Source organism: Entelurus aequoreus, linkage group LG10 (genome assembly GCF_033978785.1).
Source record: "Entelurus aequoreus isolate RoL-2023_Sb linkage group LG10, RoL_Eaeq_v1.1, whole genome shotgun sequence".
Lineage (NCBI taxonomy): Eukaryota > Metazoa > Chordata > Actinopteri > Syngnathiformes > Syngnathidae > Entelurus > Entelurus aequoreus.
In genome coordinates this window covers 64002349-64020684 of record NC_084740.1, presented here as the reverse complement: position 1 = coordinate 64020684, position 18336 = coordinate 64002349, and the positions used below count along the sequence as shown (strand labels likewise).

At 38.5% G+C, this 18336-nt stretch overlaps 2 protein-coding genes across 2 annotated transcripts in view; one reads left to right on the top strand and one right to left on the bottom strand.

Annotated features, from left to right (window-relative positions):
* Window positions 1-18336, top strand: part of LOC133658899 (interleukin-1 receptor accessory protein-like 1-B) — a 1088311-nt gene that overhangs the window by 673218 nt on the left and 396757 nt on the right. The window lies entirely within an intron of this gene.
* On the bottom strand, window positions 14382-16121 carry LOC133658900 (E3 SUMO-protein ligase ZBED1-like). The gene is made up of 2 exons (XM_062061401.1): window positions 15767-16121; window positions 14382-15199 (listed from the first exon to the last, which is right to left on the bottom strand). Exons 1-2 carry the CDS (start codon window positions 16114-16116, stop codon window positions 14545-14547), a joined length of 1005 nt encoding a protein of 334 aa, XP_061917385.1. The 5' UTR covers window positions 16117-16121; the 3' UTR covers window positions 14382-14544.

The following is an 18336-nucleotide window of genomic DNA, read 5'->3' as shown; positions in this document are numbered from 1 at the left end:
TAGTAACATATTGGCTCTTATTTAGTCATTATTAAGTACTTATTAATGCCTTATTCTACATGGCCTTATCATACAACCAGACCCAACCCTAACCCTAACCCTAACCCTCTAACCCTAACCTTCTAACCCTAACCTTCTAACCCTAACCAAATAACTCTAAATTAAGTCTTTGTTACTTAGAATATGTTCCCCATACTAAAGTGTGACCTAATTTTTTTTATCATCATATATTGAAAATTAACACCAATGAGTTGACTGATGAACATTAAAACATAATTTATTTAGAAAATATAAATAACAACAAAGATAGAATACTATTAAACGCAAAATATAAGTGTAAAAAAAACAACAACATTATGATTTGTACATTTTCATAATTAATTGTTCTATTTTTAAACAAAGAAAACAATCTGAAGTTGTCTTTATTTTTAAGTTATCATGCCGTGATTTTAACAGTCCGGCCCACTTGGGAGTAGATTTTTCTCCATGTGGCCCCCAATCTAAAATTAGTTTGACACCCCTGGTCTAAGTCATTAAAATGTTAAAAACAAGTCAAATTATTATTTTTTATTTATTTAATGCTTACAACAAATCTCTACAGTGCATCAACTTCAGGTTGATATAACGTTAAAAAAAAAAAAAAAAAGGTTTGATGCCTTTTCTGTCAAAGACAACTTTGTTTTTTATAATAAAACTGAAATATGCAGTATTTCCCCCACTGCCCAAAACATTCAGAAAGCATTGTTTGATGTGAAGTAATTAGAGCCTTAAAAAGATCAATATTGCAGGACACCATTGATTGGAATTCATTATCATTTTTGAGTAATCACAGTGAAAAGATAAATAAAATCCCATTAAATATATTTGGGATCCAAAAGGTGCCCCACTCATAAAGTGATACATTTTTATTTCACTTTCAACACTTAAGTTACGAGATCAACTTCAGATATATCCGTCAATTTTACGTTTGAACTATTATTTTGTTTGTTTTATGCTCTTTTGTCAAAGAAAACGTTGATGTTTTTGTATGGCAACCACACAATATATGCAAAATGTTCCAGATAAAACATTTTAAAGTGAAATATTTGAAATAATTGGAGCCTTGAATAGGTCTTTTTTTTTTTTTTTTTTTTTTTTTTTGAGCAATAGCAAAAAAAGAAAAATAAAGATAGACAAAAGAAAAAAAAAACAGCAACTTTTTCTAGTTAGATTTCACCTCATTCCACTTTTTTTAATGTTCTTTTTTATTTTTGCAATAGCATTTCCAGATTCTGTGGCGGGCCGGTAAACAATTAGCTGCGGGCCGCAAATGGCCTCAGGGCCGCATTTTGGACACCCCTGGTATAGTGGAACCACGATTTGCAAACGTTATCGTTTCTTTAACAGAGTACGTAAATAGAAAAGTTTGTATATCGAAGCAAATGTTTCCATAAGGAACAATGTAAATCCGAAAATTGGGTTCCAGCCTCAACAAAAGTCCATACTTTAATAAAAGTTTGTACATTATTAACACAACATAAAGCGTACTGTACATCAAACAAACATAACAAGGAGGTGATGGATCAACTTTCTATTTAATAACAAATCCAACAACCAGCTTAGCAGTTATAAATAAATACTTGTTTTTATTAACATTGCGTTCCAGTTCTATGATTAACTACAATCCTCCATAAAATAGACAACCGGCTTTAATAAATGTATATATTACTTAAAAGAAAACTGGTTTTGTTTAGTAAAATTATACTCAAACATTTAATAAAGTCAAATACAAATAAGGCAACAAGAGAAGTATCCAACACTTGACTTTTGTTAAAGTAAATCTGTATAGCAGATATGGGCATCTACATCAACTATATGATTTGCCTGAGTGCCTGGACAGGACAGATTAAAAAAATAAATACAAAAATAAAAACATACATAAACAGCTGTGGTCAAAAGTTTACATACACTTGTAAAGAACGTAATGTCATGGCTGTCTTGAGTTTCCAATAATTTCTAAAACTCTTATTTTATTTATTTCCTCCAGAAGGTCTTATCTTTGTCCATGTGATGTCGGATGAAACAACAATTTAGCTGTTTTGCCACAATACCCAGCAATATGTTTGGAGGAGAAAAAGTGAGGCCTTTAATCCCAGGAACAGCATGCCTACCGTCAGGCATGGTGGTGGTAGTTTAATGCTCTGGGCCTGTTTTTTTGTGATAGAGTGATTGGAGCACATACTTGTTGGTCACAAAAAATTATTCATAAAGTTTGGTTCTTTTATGAATTTATTATGGGTCTACTGAAAATGTGGCCAAATCTGCTGGGTCAAAAGGATACATACAGCAATGTTAATGTTTGGGAACTCACCTAACATCCACTGTTATGATACCACGTACAATAGCGTATCTTGTCGATACTACTATGGTTACATCGATATTTTTAAATATCACAAAATCTTCTTTTGATTTTTTAAATGTATATTATGTTTATAAACTGAGGAAATATGTCCCTGGACACACGAGGACTTTGAATATGACCAATGTATGATCCTATAACTACTTGGTATCGGATTGATACCCAAATATGTGGTATCATCCAAAACTAAAGTAAAGCAGCCAAACAACAGAAGAATGAGTGATTATTACATTTTAACAGAAGTGTAGATAGAACATGTTAAAAGAGAAAGTAAGCAGATGTTAACAGTAAATGAACAAGTAGATTAATCATTCATTGTTTACCACTTGTCCTTAATAGGCCTACTGAAATGAGATTTTCTTATTTCAACGGGGATAGCAGGTCCATTCTATGTGTCATACTTGATCATTTCGCGATATTGCCATATTGTTGCTGAAAGGATTTAGTAGAGAACATTGACGATAAAGTTTGCAACTTTTGGTCGCTGATAAAAAAGCCTTGCCTGTACCGGAAGTAGCGTGACGTCACAGGTTGTATAGCTCCTCACATCTGCACATTGTTTACAATCATGGCCACAAGCAACGAGAGCGATTCAGACCGAGAAAGCGACGATTACCCCATTAATTTGAGCGAGGATGAAAGATTTGTGGATGAGGAAAGTGAGAGTGAAGGATTAGAGGGCAGTGGAAGCGATTCAGATAGGGAAGATGCTGTGAGAGGCGGGTGGGACCTGATATTCAGCTGGGAATGACTAAAACAGTAAATAAACACAAGACATATATATACTCTATTAGCCACAACACAACCAGGCTTATATTTATTATGCCACAAATTAATCCCACATAACAAACACCTCCCCCCTCCCGTCCATATAACCCGCCAATACAACTCAAACACCCGCACAACACACTCAATCCCACAGCCCAAAGTACCGTTCACCTCCGCAAAGTTCATACAGCACATATATTTCCCCAAAGTTACGTACGTGACATGCAAATAGCGGCACGCACGTACGGGCAAGCGATCAAATGTTTGGAAGCCGCAGCTGCGTACTCACGGTAGCGCGTATCCAACTCAAAGTCCTCCTGGTAAGAGTCTCTGTTGTCCGAGTTCTCCACAGGCCAATGGTAAAGCTTGACGGTCATCTTTCGGGAATGTAAACAATTAAACACCGGCTACGTGTTTGTGTTGCTGCAGCCGTCCGCTAATACACCGCTTCCCACCTACAGCTTTCTTCTTTGCTGTCTTCATTGTTCATTAAACAAATTGCCAAAGATTCACCAACACAGATGTCCAGAAAACTGTGGAATTTTGCGATGAAAACATACGACTTAATAGCCGGCCACAATGCTGTCCCAAAATGTCCGCTACAATCCGTGACGTCACGTGCAAACGTCATCATACCGAGACGTTTTCAGCAGGATATTTCGCAGGAAATTTAAAATTGCACTTTACTAATCTAACCCGGCCGTATTGGCAAGTGTTGCAATGTTAAGATTTCATCATTGATATATAAACTATCAGACTGCGTGGTCGGTAGTAGTGGGTTTCAGTAGGCCTTTAATAATGTTGACAAAATAATAAAATGATAAATGACACAATATGTTTTTGCATATGCCAGCAGCTAAATTAAGAGCTTTTGTTTGTTTACTTACTACTAAAAGACAAGTTGTCTTGTATGTTCACTATTTCATTTAAGGACTAAATTTCAATAAGAAACATGTCTAATGTACCCAAATATATTTTCTTGTTAAAATAAAGCCAATGACAACATTTTTTGTGGTACCCTTTATTTAGAAAAGTAGCAAAATACTTTTGGTACCGGTACCAAAAGCCACTTACAATGACAATAACAAATTAAAGCTGCAAGCAGCGTTGGTCGGGTCCGCCTTTTGGCAGGTGCTAGTCCTAGGTGTCCCAATACTTTTGTCCAGTGGTAGTCCTGAGTGAGACCTACATAGAGGTTTTTGTTTCGTGTCTCTACGATATTCGTACTGGGAGTTAGAGGAAGTTGTGTCTGAGTTCACATTGTCATTATAGGGTATTGTGTGTATTGAGGACAAAGAAGGTCTAATTGCATTTTCGTTGTCATTTTTGGCACCGGAGCAGCATCAGTGCTGCGGGTCTTTGAAGGCGCGTAAAATCTAAACGGTAGCACGAATCAAAACGCCGTCATCAACTTTAAATCAGAAGGGTTCAATCTCTCTCCTGTAGCAGGTTGAAGCCGAAACGACAAACGCGCTCAGAGGAGATAACGTTTGATGTTTGGTGACCGTTTGTAACAAAAATTTTGTTTTGAAGGAGGAATAGCAAACTTCTTGTTCATTTTTGCTGAAGGATGTCAATCTATGAAATGTAGGTCTAGGCGAGACCTACATAGAGGTATTTGTTTCATGTCTCTAAGACGTTCCTACCGGAAGTTATAAGCAGTTTGTTCTGAGTTTTCCTCTAAAAAGCAGTTTTTTTCTCTGTTTTATTTAAAAATTGCTCTAGAGCACAATTTTGAGTTTCGGGGTTCGGTTATTTTTTTGAGATCGCAATTTCTACCAGTCCCAATGTGTGTGAGAAGTTTGGTGAGTTTTGAAGTATTTTAAGGGGGTCAAATTACAGCTCAAAGAGGCAAAAACGAGTTTTTTTAGTACAAATTTGTCTTGAAGGGGAAATTGCCAACTTCCTGTTGGTTTTTGCCCGAGGATGTAAAATTATGAAATGTAGGTCTAAGTCTGACCTACATACAGGTTTTTGTTTCATGTCTCTACGACCTTCCTAGTGGGAGTTACAGGCAGTTTGTTTTTATTTTTTCCTAGGGGGCGCTAGAGCGCAATTTTTGTTTTTGGGGGTTGGTTTTGTTATTAACTTGCAATTTTCGCAGGTCCTGATTTGTGTGTCAAATTTGGTGAGTTTTGGAGCGTGTTAAGTGGGTCAAATTGCTGCTCGAAGAGGCGGCCGGTATAATAAAAAGAAGAAAAAGAATAATAATAAAAAATTGCTCTAGAGCACAATTTTGAGTTTCGGGGTTCGGTTTTTTTTTGAGATCGCAATTTCTACCAGTCCCAATGTGTGTGCGAAGTTTGGTGAGTTTTGAAGTATTTTAAGGGGGTCAAATTAGAGGTCAAAGACGTAAAAAACAGTGTTTTTAGTACATTTTTGTCTAAAATGGAAAATTGCCAACTTCCTGTTGATTTTCGCCCGAGAATGTGTCATTATGAGTTGTAGGTCTTTAGCAGACCTACATACAGGTTTTTGTTTCATGTCTCTACGACCTTCCTAGTGGGAGTTACAGGCAGTTTGTTTGTTTTTTTTCCTAGGGGGCGCTAGAGCTCAATTTTGTTTGTTGGGGTTAGGTTTTTATATTAAAGTCTGCTGGCACACTTTTTGGATGTGTGTAAAAAATTTGGTGAGTTTTGAAGCATGTTAAGGGGGGCAAAGTAGTGCGCAAAGCTGCGGAATAATAATAATAAAGAATAATAATAATAAAACCTTACAATAACAATAGGTTCCTTTGTAACCAGTACAAAGGACTCCCTGAGGGAGTCCTTTGTACAGGGTACAGGGCAGACCCTAATAATAAAGAATAATAATAATAAAACCTTACAATTTCAATAGGGTCCTTTCGTCCCATTGCAAAAGGACTCCCTTTGGGATTCCTTTTGAAAAGGTCCTGTGCGGACCCTAATTACAATTTCAATAGGGTCCTTTCGTCCCATTGCAAAAGGACTCCCTTTGGGATTCCTTTTGAAAAGGTCCTGTGCGGACCCTAATAAACATTACAATAACAATAGGTTCCTTTGTAACCAGTACAAAGGACTCCCTGGGGGAGTCCTTTGTACAGGGTACAGGGCGGACCCTACAAATAATGTTTTTCATGAGCTGTGTACAAGTATTGTATGTCTGGGTAGGGGTAATTTGTACCCCTTTCAGATATCGCATTCAGTTCCCACTAAAACATTCACCTGTTGCACAATGAGATGTAAACATGTGTACATTCCTGTAACTTTCTGTTTGTAAAATATATCTTTATTTGTACTTCTTTAATACAATATTAATCATTTCATGATTAATATTTATAAATTAAGATTGAATTAAGAAAAAACATTTTATTTTTCACTCAAGAAGGGTTCGGTGAATGCGCATATGAAACTGGTGGGGTTCGGTCCCTCCAAAAAGGGTTAAGAACCACTGTTCTAGTCCTTTTCATCCGCCTCAGCGTGAAGAAACAGCCACTGTTTCCTGATGCTTGTGGGTTCGGCAAAGAAAAGAAAAAAAAAGAAAGAACATTCAGAAGCTTCATCCAGTCTAAGTCTAATTCTCAACCAATGTAGGATTTAATGTCGGGTTAGTGGGAGGGATGTGTGGGGCGGGGGGGGTGGGTCGTCATTCCGGGCCTGGCAGTGCTAATGAGCGAGGAGACATACCCGGAGGTCTCACAATAGGCAGGACGAGAGTGGACAACCTGTACCCGCCTTCGCCTCCTCGTCACCTAGCAACTATCAACACACTTAAGCCGTGATGAATATTAGCTGGAAGAGGTCTCTAAACCCCACCACCACCACCACCACCGCCCCCTTAGTCTGCTATTTTTAATACCATGCTCATCATCATCATCATCATCATCATCGGATTCTATCTGCATCTCAACCCGTGACCGTCCCGCTGCGTCAACAACACAAAACACATAGACGCCCAAACGCTGCACAAGGGCACCCTTGGTTGCTATGACAACCTGACTGTGGGGATTTGCTGCCATTCAATCCACGGAAGCGTTAATAAGGTCAAGAAGTAATGTGGCGGCGTGTGTCGCTTAATGCGCAGTCGGGGGTCAGGGGGGGGGGGGGGGGTGATATACAAACACACCTCACTTCATGTGTGGGAGCGGAGAATGTCAGCACTGGCTTGAAAGTCCTGGCTTGCACAAATAAGGCGACATTATGCGTACAAATGGCCGCACTTCATAATCCCCTCTAGAACTCTCAGAATGGTGGAGGATTCCGGGCATCCTTGGATGTCAGATATTAGATGGAAAAAAAGCTCTGTTTTGGTTTGTTGGTTCACAGCATCAGCTATCAGACGTCGCCCTAAAAGCCAGGGAAATTAGATTCATTTTTTTGTTAAAATCGGTAATGAGTCAATGTGCAAGTTTAATTGGTTCCGAGACGGCGCTTTTAACTCATAACACTTCTCCCATTGAAATTATTTCAAATCAATTTAATCCATGCTTAGCCCGCCCCTAAAACGGTACAATTTTAACATTTCAAATGTTGTTGTTTTTTAAAATATTATATTTATATAGCGCCTTTCTCTAGTGACTCAAAGCGCTTTACATTGTGAAACCCAATATCTAAGTTACATTTTTAAACCAGTGTGGGTGGCACTGGGAGCAGGTGGGTAAAGTGTCTTGCCCAAGGACACAACGGCAGTGACTAGATTGGCAGAAGCGGGGATCGAACCCGGAACCCTCAAGTTGCTGGCACGGCCACTTTACCAACCGAAGCTATACCACCGTATAAAAAGTACAATATAATGTACTATACTAACAACTGCAGTAGTTTAATGAAGTAAGGCAATAATAATACAGTACAGCAATGGTCCCCAACTTTTTTGTAGCTGGGGACCGGTCAACGCTTGAAAATTTGTCCCACGGGGGGGGTGATTTATTTTATTTATTTATTTTTTCCGTAAAGAAATACAATCATGTGTGCTTACGGACTGTATCCCTGTAGACTGTATTGGTATATATATATATATATATATATATATATATATATATATATATATATATATATATATATATATATATATATATATATATATATATATATATATATATATATATATTGATATATAATGTATATATAGTTTTTTATGTTGATTTAATTAAAAAAAAAAAAAAAGTTTTTTTTTTTTTTAATTTCTTGCACGGCCCGGTGGTTGGGGACCACTGCAGTACAGTATTTACCTTGGAGAGTGGGTTTATAATAAATGAATAAATATTTATAAATATATAAATATTTATTATTTATTTATATTTATTATTAAATATAATATATAAATATTTATAAATATTTATAGAGATTTCTACCGTATCTCTTTCAAGCGGCTTCTCTGTCAAACACACTATCAACAGCTTTTTTTCCATATTTTTATGGATAAATGCACTGTTAAGATGCCATTTTAGAATTTTTGGTTGGCACCAGACTCTGCTTTGCTTCAGTACGGTGCAGACTTCAATCAATCAATCAATCAAAGTGTATTTATATAGCCCTTAATCCCAAGTGTCTCAAAGGGCTGCACAAGCCACAATGACATCCTCGGCTCAGATCCCACATCGGGGCAAGACAAAACTCAACCCAATGGGATACAATGAGAAAAACTTGTAGTGATATGCTCGAATTGCTTCACCCAGCTGGAACACGCTTGGGGTTTGATGACTTCTTTCTTTCATGTATTTAATATCTGTCATGTCTGTGTGATCATGTTTTGTTTTGGTTATGTTCGGTTTGGTTTTTGGACTCCTTGTCTAGTGAGGGGCATTGTGTACTCCCTCGTCCCAGGAAGAATGCTTTGCGGAAATCTTTTATTTATAGATCTGTATCGCTCTGGAATAACCTGCCTCAAATTCTCACCGGCATTTAAAATAAACAGGTTTTTAAAAAGAAAGTAATATTTTATATGAGTCTTTAAGTTAGTTTGTTTGTTGATGATTTTGTTTGGTTTTATATTGTGTAGTTATATTTATATGGTAATTATTATTCTGTGACTGTAAATTGTTTGCTTGTTGTCTTATTGATGCTTTTATTTTTTTCTGTATTGTGTAGTTATAATTTTATGCTTTTACTTGTAATTGTATTGTGTTTGTGGACCCCAGGAAGACTATTGGGTTGTTGTGGCAACCAGCTAATAGGGATCCTTAATAAAAATCAAATCAAATCAAATCTAACAATAAGCTAATGCGAGTGAGTAACACAAGATGTTTTAGTCAGATCTTACAGCAGGGGTGTCCAAAGTGCGGCCCGGGGGCCATTTGCGGCCCGCAGGTAATTTTTTAACGGCCCCACGGCACATTCTAAAAATCCGATGAAAAAAAAATAAAAAGCATAAAAAGTGGTATAAAAGAGCAAACAGGTGAAATATAACAAGAAAATGTTGCATTATTTACTCTAATAACACAAAGCTGCCATGCAAGCTGTTTCTTTCTTTAAAAAATAATAATGAATCAAAATCAATGTCATTAATAATTATTGACCTATTCAAGGCTCCATTTACTTTACATTAAATATTCCACTTTGACATATTTTGGGGGAGGAAATGTTGCATATTTTTTGGTTACCATTTAAAAAACAAAGTTTTTTTTAAAGAAGGGCCTAAAACGAACAAACAAAAAACATAAACAACAATAAAACTTAGAATTGACGGATGGATCTGAAGTTGATCTTGAGACTATTGTGGTAAAAGTTAAAAAAAAATGTTGGATTTATTTTTTTAAACTTTACTGAGCAGTACCCTTTTGGATCCCCAATAATTTTAGTGGGACTTTTTTTTTTTTTAAGTGTCATTGCTCAAAAAAATAATGAATTAAAATCAATGTTGTTATGAGTTATTGACCTTTTTAAGACTCCAATTATTATATAGTCTCAAATATTCCACTTTAAAATTTTATTGGGGGAAAATATTAAATATTTTGTGTTTTTTTCCATAAAAAAACACGGTTTTCCTTGACAAAAATGGCATATAACTTAAATCTTTAAAAGCGTTTTATTGACAGGTAGACTTAATGTTGATCTAGAGATTTAAACCTTGAATAATAATAATAATAATACTAAATAATGACACATTTGTAATATTTTTTTTGACCAAAACCTTTTGGGGTCCCCGGGATCAAGTCTGAGTGGAGGCCTAAATGTATCTTTTTTATACATATATTGCATTGGTTTTTAAAATAAAAAATATCAAAATGGCCCCCGCTTGCTTTGATTTTTTAGTGTGCGGCCCTCAGTGGAAAAAGTTTGGACCCCCCTGTCTTACAGGGTTCACTATTGGCAGGGATGTTTGTAACTCAAAATGTTGCTTGTAACTTAAAGCATAATAATTGGCCGAGAGACAGCTCTTTTCTTAAAACACTCTTATGTTGGGGCACTCTTAAAAGGGAAGTGCCCCTTTTTTTTTTTCTTTTTTTTTTTTACCTATCGTTCACAATCATTATGAAAGACATGACGACATGTATGTTTTTTTCTTTTGATGCATTCTAAATATTAAATCAATTCGATCAAAAGTCTGCTTACAATGGAGCCTGTTGGAGCCAATATATTCTGCCTATAAATGTCACGATCCGTGGCCGGATCATGTTTTGTTTAGTTATGTTCTGTTATTTTTGGACTCCCTGAGTTCCTGTTTTGTGCACCTCTGGGTTTCTTTTATTCTTTACTTTTATTCTTTGGCTTTTAACACTATGTGAGTTGTGTGGTCCTCTGTCCTCTGTTGTCCTCTGTGGGTTTTTTTTTATAAATTCTGATTTCTATTTACTGTTTTGATTGATTTTTCCCTTTAAAATTATTTTTAATCATATTTATTTTTATATTGTTTTTATATTGGTTCTATATTTATTTATTTTTTGTTTTCAGTCATTGGTGGAGCTAAGGATAATATTTGATTATTGTTTTTAATATTGTTTTTAATATTATTTTTAATATTGTTGTGCAGCACTTTGGAAACATTTTTGTTGTTTAAATGTGCTATATAAATAAAAATGGATTGGATTGGATTTTTCTGGTTTCTATGGGGATTAATTGGGTTCACCTGCCTCTGGTTAGTGGTCGGCACGCTCACCTGCAGTCGACCACTAATCAGGGAGCTATTTATTCACCTTTCTCGCCACGCTCAGTCTGGCTTCATTGTTTGCTTCAAGCAATTGTTACGTTTGGATATTCCTGGTTCTTGCTTCTATGTTTCCTGTGCTAAGTTTTTGCCTTAGCTTCCGCGTGCGATCGGCACGCATCCTTTTTGCTTGTTTTCTGTTTTGCTACGATTTATGATAAATAAATCATCTCCTACCTCACGCTGTCGTCCGGAGTTGTCCGTCTGCATGTGGGAGGAACGACCCCGCAGTAAGTTGCGACCCTCACGTGACAATAAAGCCCTTAAAAAAACATCCAAACACATGTATAAAGATTTTACATACATGATGTAAGTATATATGTAATGTAGTAACAGGCACATTTATAATAACATTTCATATTTACGTATTTTGATCATTGTAAGCATGGGTCCCCAAACTACGGCCCGCGGGTCGGTTGCGGCCCGCCAGTGTCCAAAATCCGGCCCGTGGGAATTCCCAAGTAAAAAAAAAAAAACATTTTTTAATGTATTTTTCAATTATTATTATTATTTTTTTTAAATCTGTCTTTTTTAATCCATTTTCAACCGCTTCTTACTCTCGGTGTCTCCCAGCCGCTCAGGCATATCAGCATTTGTCTAAAAATGCATTTTTCCATGACATCATTGCGCTCGCGACGCAGTGTCCGGCGAGCACGCAGCAAGTGCGCGCTCTTTCAATCAATTAGTGCGCGAGGAATATATATATATATATATATATATTACACTATATTGCCAAAAGTATTTGGCCACCTGCCTTTACTCACATATGAACTTGAAGTGCCATCCCATGGAATTGTCCAAAATGTTTTGGTATCCTGGAGCATTCAAAGTTCATTTCACTGGAACTAAGGGGCCAAGCCCAATTCCTGAAAAACCAACCCCACATCATAATTCCTCCTCCACCAAATTTCACAATCGGCACAATGCAGTTCGAAATGTAGCGTTCTCCTGGCAACCTCCAAACCCAGACTGGTCCATCAGATTACCAGATGGAAAAGTGTGATTCATCACTCCAGAGAAGGCGTCTCCACTACTCTAGAGTCCAGTGGCGACGTGCTTTACACCACTGCATCCCACGCTTTGCATTGGACTTGGTGATGTATGGCTTAGATGCAGCTGCTCGGCCATGGAAACCCATTCCATGAAGCTCTCTGCGTACTGTACGTGGGCTAATTGGAAGGTCACATGAAGTTTGGAGCTCTGTAGTCTTTGCACTATGCGCTTCAGCATCCGCTGACCCCTCTCTGTCAGTTTACGTGGCCTACCACTTGGTGGCTGACTTGCTGTTGTTCCCAAACGCTTCATTTTACTTATAACAAAGTTGACTTTGGAATATTTAGGAGTGAGGAAATTTCCCGATTGGATTTGTTGCACAGGTGGCATCCTATGACAGTTCCACGCTGGAAATCACTGAGAGCAGCCCATTCTTTCACAAATGTTTGTAGAAACAGTCTCCATGCCTAAGTGCTTGATTTTATACACCGGGCCAAGTGAATAGGACACCTGATTTTCATCATTTGGATGGGTGGCCAAATACTTTTGGCAATATAGTATATATATATATATATATACAGCCCGGTCCCCGGCCAAATTGTTTTAACCCAAGTCAAAACGTTTGGGGACCCCTGATTTTAAGCATACGCAGCGCATTAATTTAAAAAATGCATCACAAAGTTTGCTTTTCTTTTCAACAACATCACTGTTTATTACTCAATGCAGACTTTATGAGAGCCAGCAAACACAATAAAACATCACTTACTGTACAAGGTCTGCTGCTGACTGCGAAGATGTTCATATATTCCTGTTTAGATGAAGAATGACTCATAATCCTCGTAAAGAAAAGAGGGTTGGGACTAAGCGTTGTTCTCGCCATTCTGGGTCTAAATTGGCTGTCAAAGTGTACCAACTTGTTGGAGTACATCCTCAGCGTTCTTCTATCCAGGTGAAAAGCATAATTTATTTATGACACAGGCTCTGGATCACGGCGCCGCTATAATAAGTTTGTCTGTGTTAGCGCTTATAGTAACGATATCACTAATACTTGGTTAATATTCAAGTCACGAAATGTAAATAGAGTATTGTTGGTGCTTTTTGGATGTTTTTCATTGGGTTTTATGGGCGGAATAGAGGACCTCCCATTGGCATCGCTGTAAGCTCAGTTTTGTTTACGTTAATTTACGAGTTAGAATGCATTAAAAAAATGATACATCTGTGATGTCTTTCATTATGATCATGAACTGTAGGCAAAATTTTAAAAAAAGTGCAGTTCCCCTTTCAGTTGAGGTACCACTGTAGTTGTTTGTTTTAAGGTGACTAGAGACATACTTGCCAACCCTCCCGTTTTTAGCGGGAGAATCCCGATATTCAGCGCCTCTCCCGACAACCTCCCGGCAGAGATTTTCTCCCGACAAACTCCCGGTATTCAGCCGGAGCTGGAGGCCACGCCCCCTCCAGCTCAATGCGGACCTGAGACTGAGTGGGGACAGCCTGTTCTCACGTCCGCTTTCCCACAAAATAAACAGCTTGCCTGCCCAAAGACGTCATAACATCTAGGGCTTTTATAGAGTGCACAACTGCGCACACAACAAGGAGACGAAGCAGAAGAACGAGGAAATTACAGACATGGCGGCCGAAATGATATACTCATCATGAACGGAGAAGTTAAACAGGACAATACTGCCATCTAATGGATAGCCACTGGAACACTGAAATTCAAGTATTTTTTTTTTTTTCTATGTAAATAAAATTAAAAAAAATTAAAAAAATATATATAGCTAGAATTCACTGAAAGTCAAGTATTTTATACATATATATATATATATATATATATATATATATATATATATATATATATATATATTAGGGCTGTCAAATGATTACAATTTTTAATCAGATTAATCACAGCTTAAAAATTAATTAATCATGATTAATCACCATTCGAACTATGTCCAAAATATGCCATTAACTGTATATTTTTGTGGGAATTGAAAGATAAATGACAGAAGACATGTGCATTTAACATATGTATGCATGTTTATTTTAATAACATCCTGTTTTTTACAATGACATTTCCTCGTCAAAATAGGAAAACAAAATAGGATGGCGTCTCTTATTTAAATGAAACTGAAATAGTAAAACAAAATAGGATGGTGTCTCCTTCTGTAACACACTAGCCATCTTGGCCATTTCTCTTCAACAAAGGAAAAACAAAGAGATTTCTCTTTTTTATCAAACCAAAAGAACATGGCCTACACAATTACATGTGGCCCGCTTCTCTATTCATCCTTTAGCCAGTTACTGAGGCAAACCAATTTGTCCACATTTTCTGAGAGTAAAGCTGACCGCTTCTTTTGCACAATGTGACCGGCAAGTGAGAAGAGTCTTTCACAGGGAACTGAGGATGCAGGAGTGGCTAGATATTTCCGAGCCAACGGAGCCAGCTTGTCATGGGCTCCTGCATGAGATGACCACCACTGCAAGGGACAGTCCGTCATTTCAATGGTGGGCTCTGCTCTGTACCTGTGTAAGGCTCTGTCAGGCTGTACCTCTTCATCTGATTCTGAATCTGAGCCCAGCTGTAGAAGAAGGTTCATTTTCTTCTTGGGTGGCCCATCTTCAGTAGTGTGTGAAGGTCTTCCAGGTGATTCACGCAGAAGGCCTCCAAGTTTGGTCCACACCTCCTCTCTGTCTGCCTTGGGCACACTTTTCAAGTCCTTAAAACGTGGGTCCAGTGCGGTTGCAATCTTGAGCCATGCATTGTTGGTGTGTTCTTGGCGGGAGCCTAGGTCGTCTTTGAATTTGGTCTTAAATCTAATCATGTATGCAGGGTCCTCATCAGAAGTTTCCATTACACGGTGTAAGTGGCAGAGGGCAGGTAGTACCACTGAGCAGGAGACGTAGGCCTCCCCACCCAGGATCTGAGTCACATACCTGCAGTGGAAAACACACACACACACACACACACACAGAGAGAGACACAGAGACAGATACACACACACACACACACACACACACACACACACACACACACACAGACACAGAGACAGATACACACACACACACACACACACACACACACACACACAGAGACAGACAGACACACACACACACACACACACACACACAGACAGACAGATACACACACACACACACACACACAGCCACATACAGACACACACACACACACACAGACAGATACACACACACACACACACAGACAGACAGACACAGACAGACAGACACACACACACACACACACAGACAGACACACACAGACAGACACACACACACACAGAGACAGACACACACAGACACACACACACACACACACACACACACACACACACAGAGAGAGAGAGAGAGAGAGAGAGAGAAGGAGAAAGACTCAAGTAAATTACTTGAATGCAAGTTGTTACATTTAATAGTAGATTAACGTTTGGTTTAATAATTTAATTTCAGCCTACAATGAATTTCCACATTATATGATGGAAGGCTTACCGGCAGGGCTCTAGAAGGGTCTCCAGTCTCTGGAGTTTATCCCATTCTGCTGGCGTCAGCATGACGAGATTATGCTGCTGTTGATCCAGGGTTGCTTTTATTGCTGCTTGATTGGGGATGATGCGTTTGACCATTTCAAGTGTGGAATTCCACCGCGTTGGAACGTCTTGGATCAGTGGCTCCTGCTGCTGTCCGAGTTTCACCTGCTCTGCATTCAGCTCCGTTAAGTTTGCCGGGCTGTGTTTAAAATGTCCCACAATCTTGCGACACTTGGCTAATGCAGGAACAAATCCGCTGTCAGCGAGACTCACAGTGATGCTTCTCTGTATGACGTGCGCGATACAGGGCATATGCTCGTATGGTAGAATACGAGCCGCAGCAATCATATTGCGTGCACTGTCAGTCCCAATGGTTGTAACTTTTCTTTCAATTTCCCACTTGCATGCCACAGTTTGAAACTGTTCTGCACATGCCTCTGCAAAGTGGCGTTCTTCCGTTTTCATTATAGTTAGCGCAAAGGACTGCAATTCCCATGCTTTAGTTATTAAATGTGCAGTTACTCCCAAGTAATTTGTGTTACTCACTGACGTCCAGTGGTCTCCTGTCAGGGCGACATATTCCGCTTGAGCTAAAGCCGCCTCTTTTTTCCCCTTTTCTGTTTCATAGAGTGCGTGGATACTTTTCATTATTGTGCCTCTGCATGGTGGCTTGTAGGATGTATCGAGGGACGCCACTTTCAAAACATCAGCGAAGCCCTTATCTTCAACAATGCAAATCGGTCTACAGTCCTTTGCGACCCATTTGGCAATTGTGTTAGTTAATTTATCCGAGTTGGACTTGCTTACTGGTCTGCGTTCACTCAGGGTTGTCTGACGCAAGCCAGGTGTAGCACTGGAAGCCCCCACAAATGCATGTTTAGCGTTGAGATGGTATTTAAGGCTTGAACAGGTTCGGTGAAACTGAAACTCTCTGTTGCAGTGCGTACAAATGACTGTCTGTTTATTTATTGTTCCATCTTTGTTCTTCTTAAACTTAAATCCCTCCAGAGGGCCAACCTGTTCGTCTTGCTCCATGTTGCTGCTCCGTTCAGTGTCGGGAGGAATTATGGGAAGTATGGGTGGAGGGATTCTGCGCATGCGTTAATTACGTTAAAAAATTTAACGTAATTAATTCCAAAAATTAATTAACGCCGTTAACGCGATAATTTTGACAGCCCTAATATATATATATATATATATATATATATATATATATATATATATATATATATATATATATATATATATATATATATATATATATATGAAATACTCGAGTTGGTGAATTCTAGCTGTAAATAACCACGCCCCCAACCACGCCCCCCGCCCCCAAACAACCCCCCCTCCCCCCTCCCCACCTCCCGATATTGGAGGTCTCAAGGTTGGCAAGTATGCTAGAGACCAAAAATAGAGTTTTTTAATGGTCTACTTTTTTGACACGTGAATTGCTTTTTGTCAATCTTAGTAATTTATGACTAATTTAACACTCAGAAGATTTAAAAATGGATGTCCTCTGGTAAATTCCACCTATTTTCAATCAGTGTAGCCAAAATGTCCCTCAAACCTCACACACAGATAACGCACTGTGCGTAGGACCCGGCCATTTTGTCTGAAGAATTGCATGGAAAATGTCAATTAATGAATGACAGGCGACTTCATATTACATTTTAACGCAAAGTGATTCCTGGACCCTTCCTGCTCCATCACTGATTAGAATATATTGAACTACCTCATTGGCTCCTGTGGCGCACGGTTCTAGCGCTTGTCTGTACGATAGGAAAAGGATTTACATGGCCCTGTCATGTCTGTGTTGATCATGTTTTTGTTTGGCCATGTGCTGTTTGTTTTTTGGACGCTTTTTAGTTCCTGGTTTCACTTTTGTTTGTTTTGTCACCATAACAACCCATTAGTTTTTACCTGTCATGTCACGCACCTGTTTCACGTTTTGAGTCACGCACCTGTTTTCACTAATCATGTCACTATTATTTAAGCCCATTGTTGCCAGGAAGTCAGCCTGGCGACATCACACTCTCTACACACCCTTATGATCCAAGCTGCTCTTTTTCATGCCCTTTTCTAGTCCAAGTAAGTTTTCTTTATTCATGCCATAGTTTGCAAGTTTTGTTTTATGTCCATAGTTCTGCCTTTGTGCGAGTTTTTGTTTTTATAGCCAAGTTTTGTACTTCCGCCCTTGTGCGCGCCTTTTGTTTATTCCTTTTTTTGAGGGTTAAAATTAAATATGTATTCACCTTCACGCCATGTCTGGTCCAAATCATTTGCACCACGGGAGAACAAACCACGCCATAGTCCAAGTCCTGACAGGCCCCATTCGTCGTGGTTTACCTGACACATGAAACATGACGAATGGGGGGTGTACTATCCATCAAGTCGGCAGATGGCAGTAGACTGTTTAGGATCTTAAAATGTGTTTTGTGGCAATTCCAACTTTGACCACAGCATTGAGATCCACCCAGGAATGGGGCCACATGAATACCTTCCCGACTGTGTGTTTTAGTTTTAGTGATGTTAAAA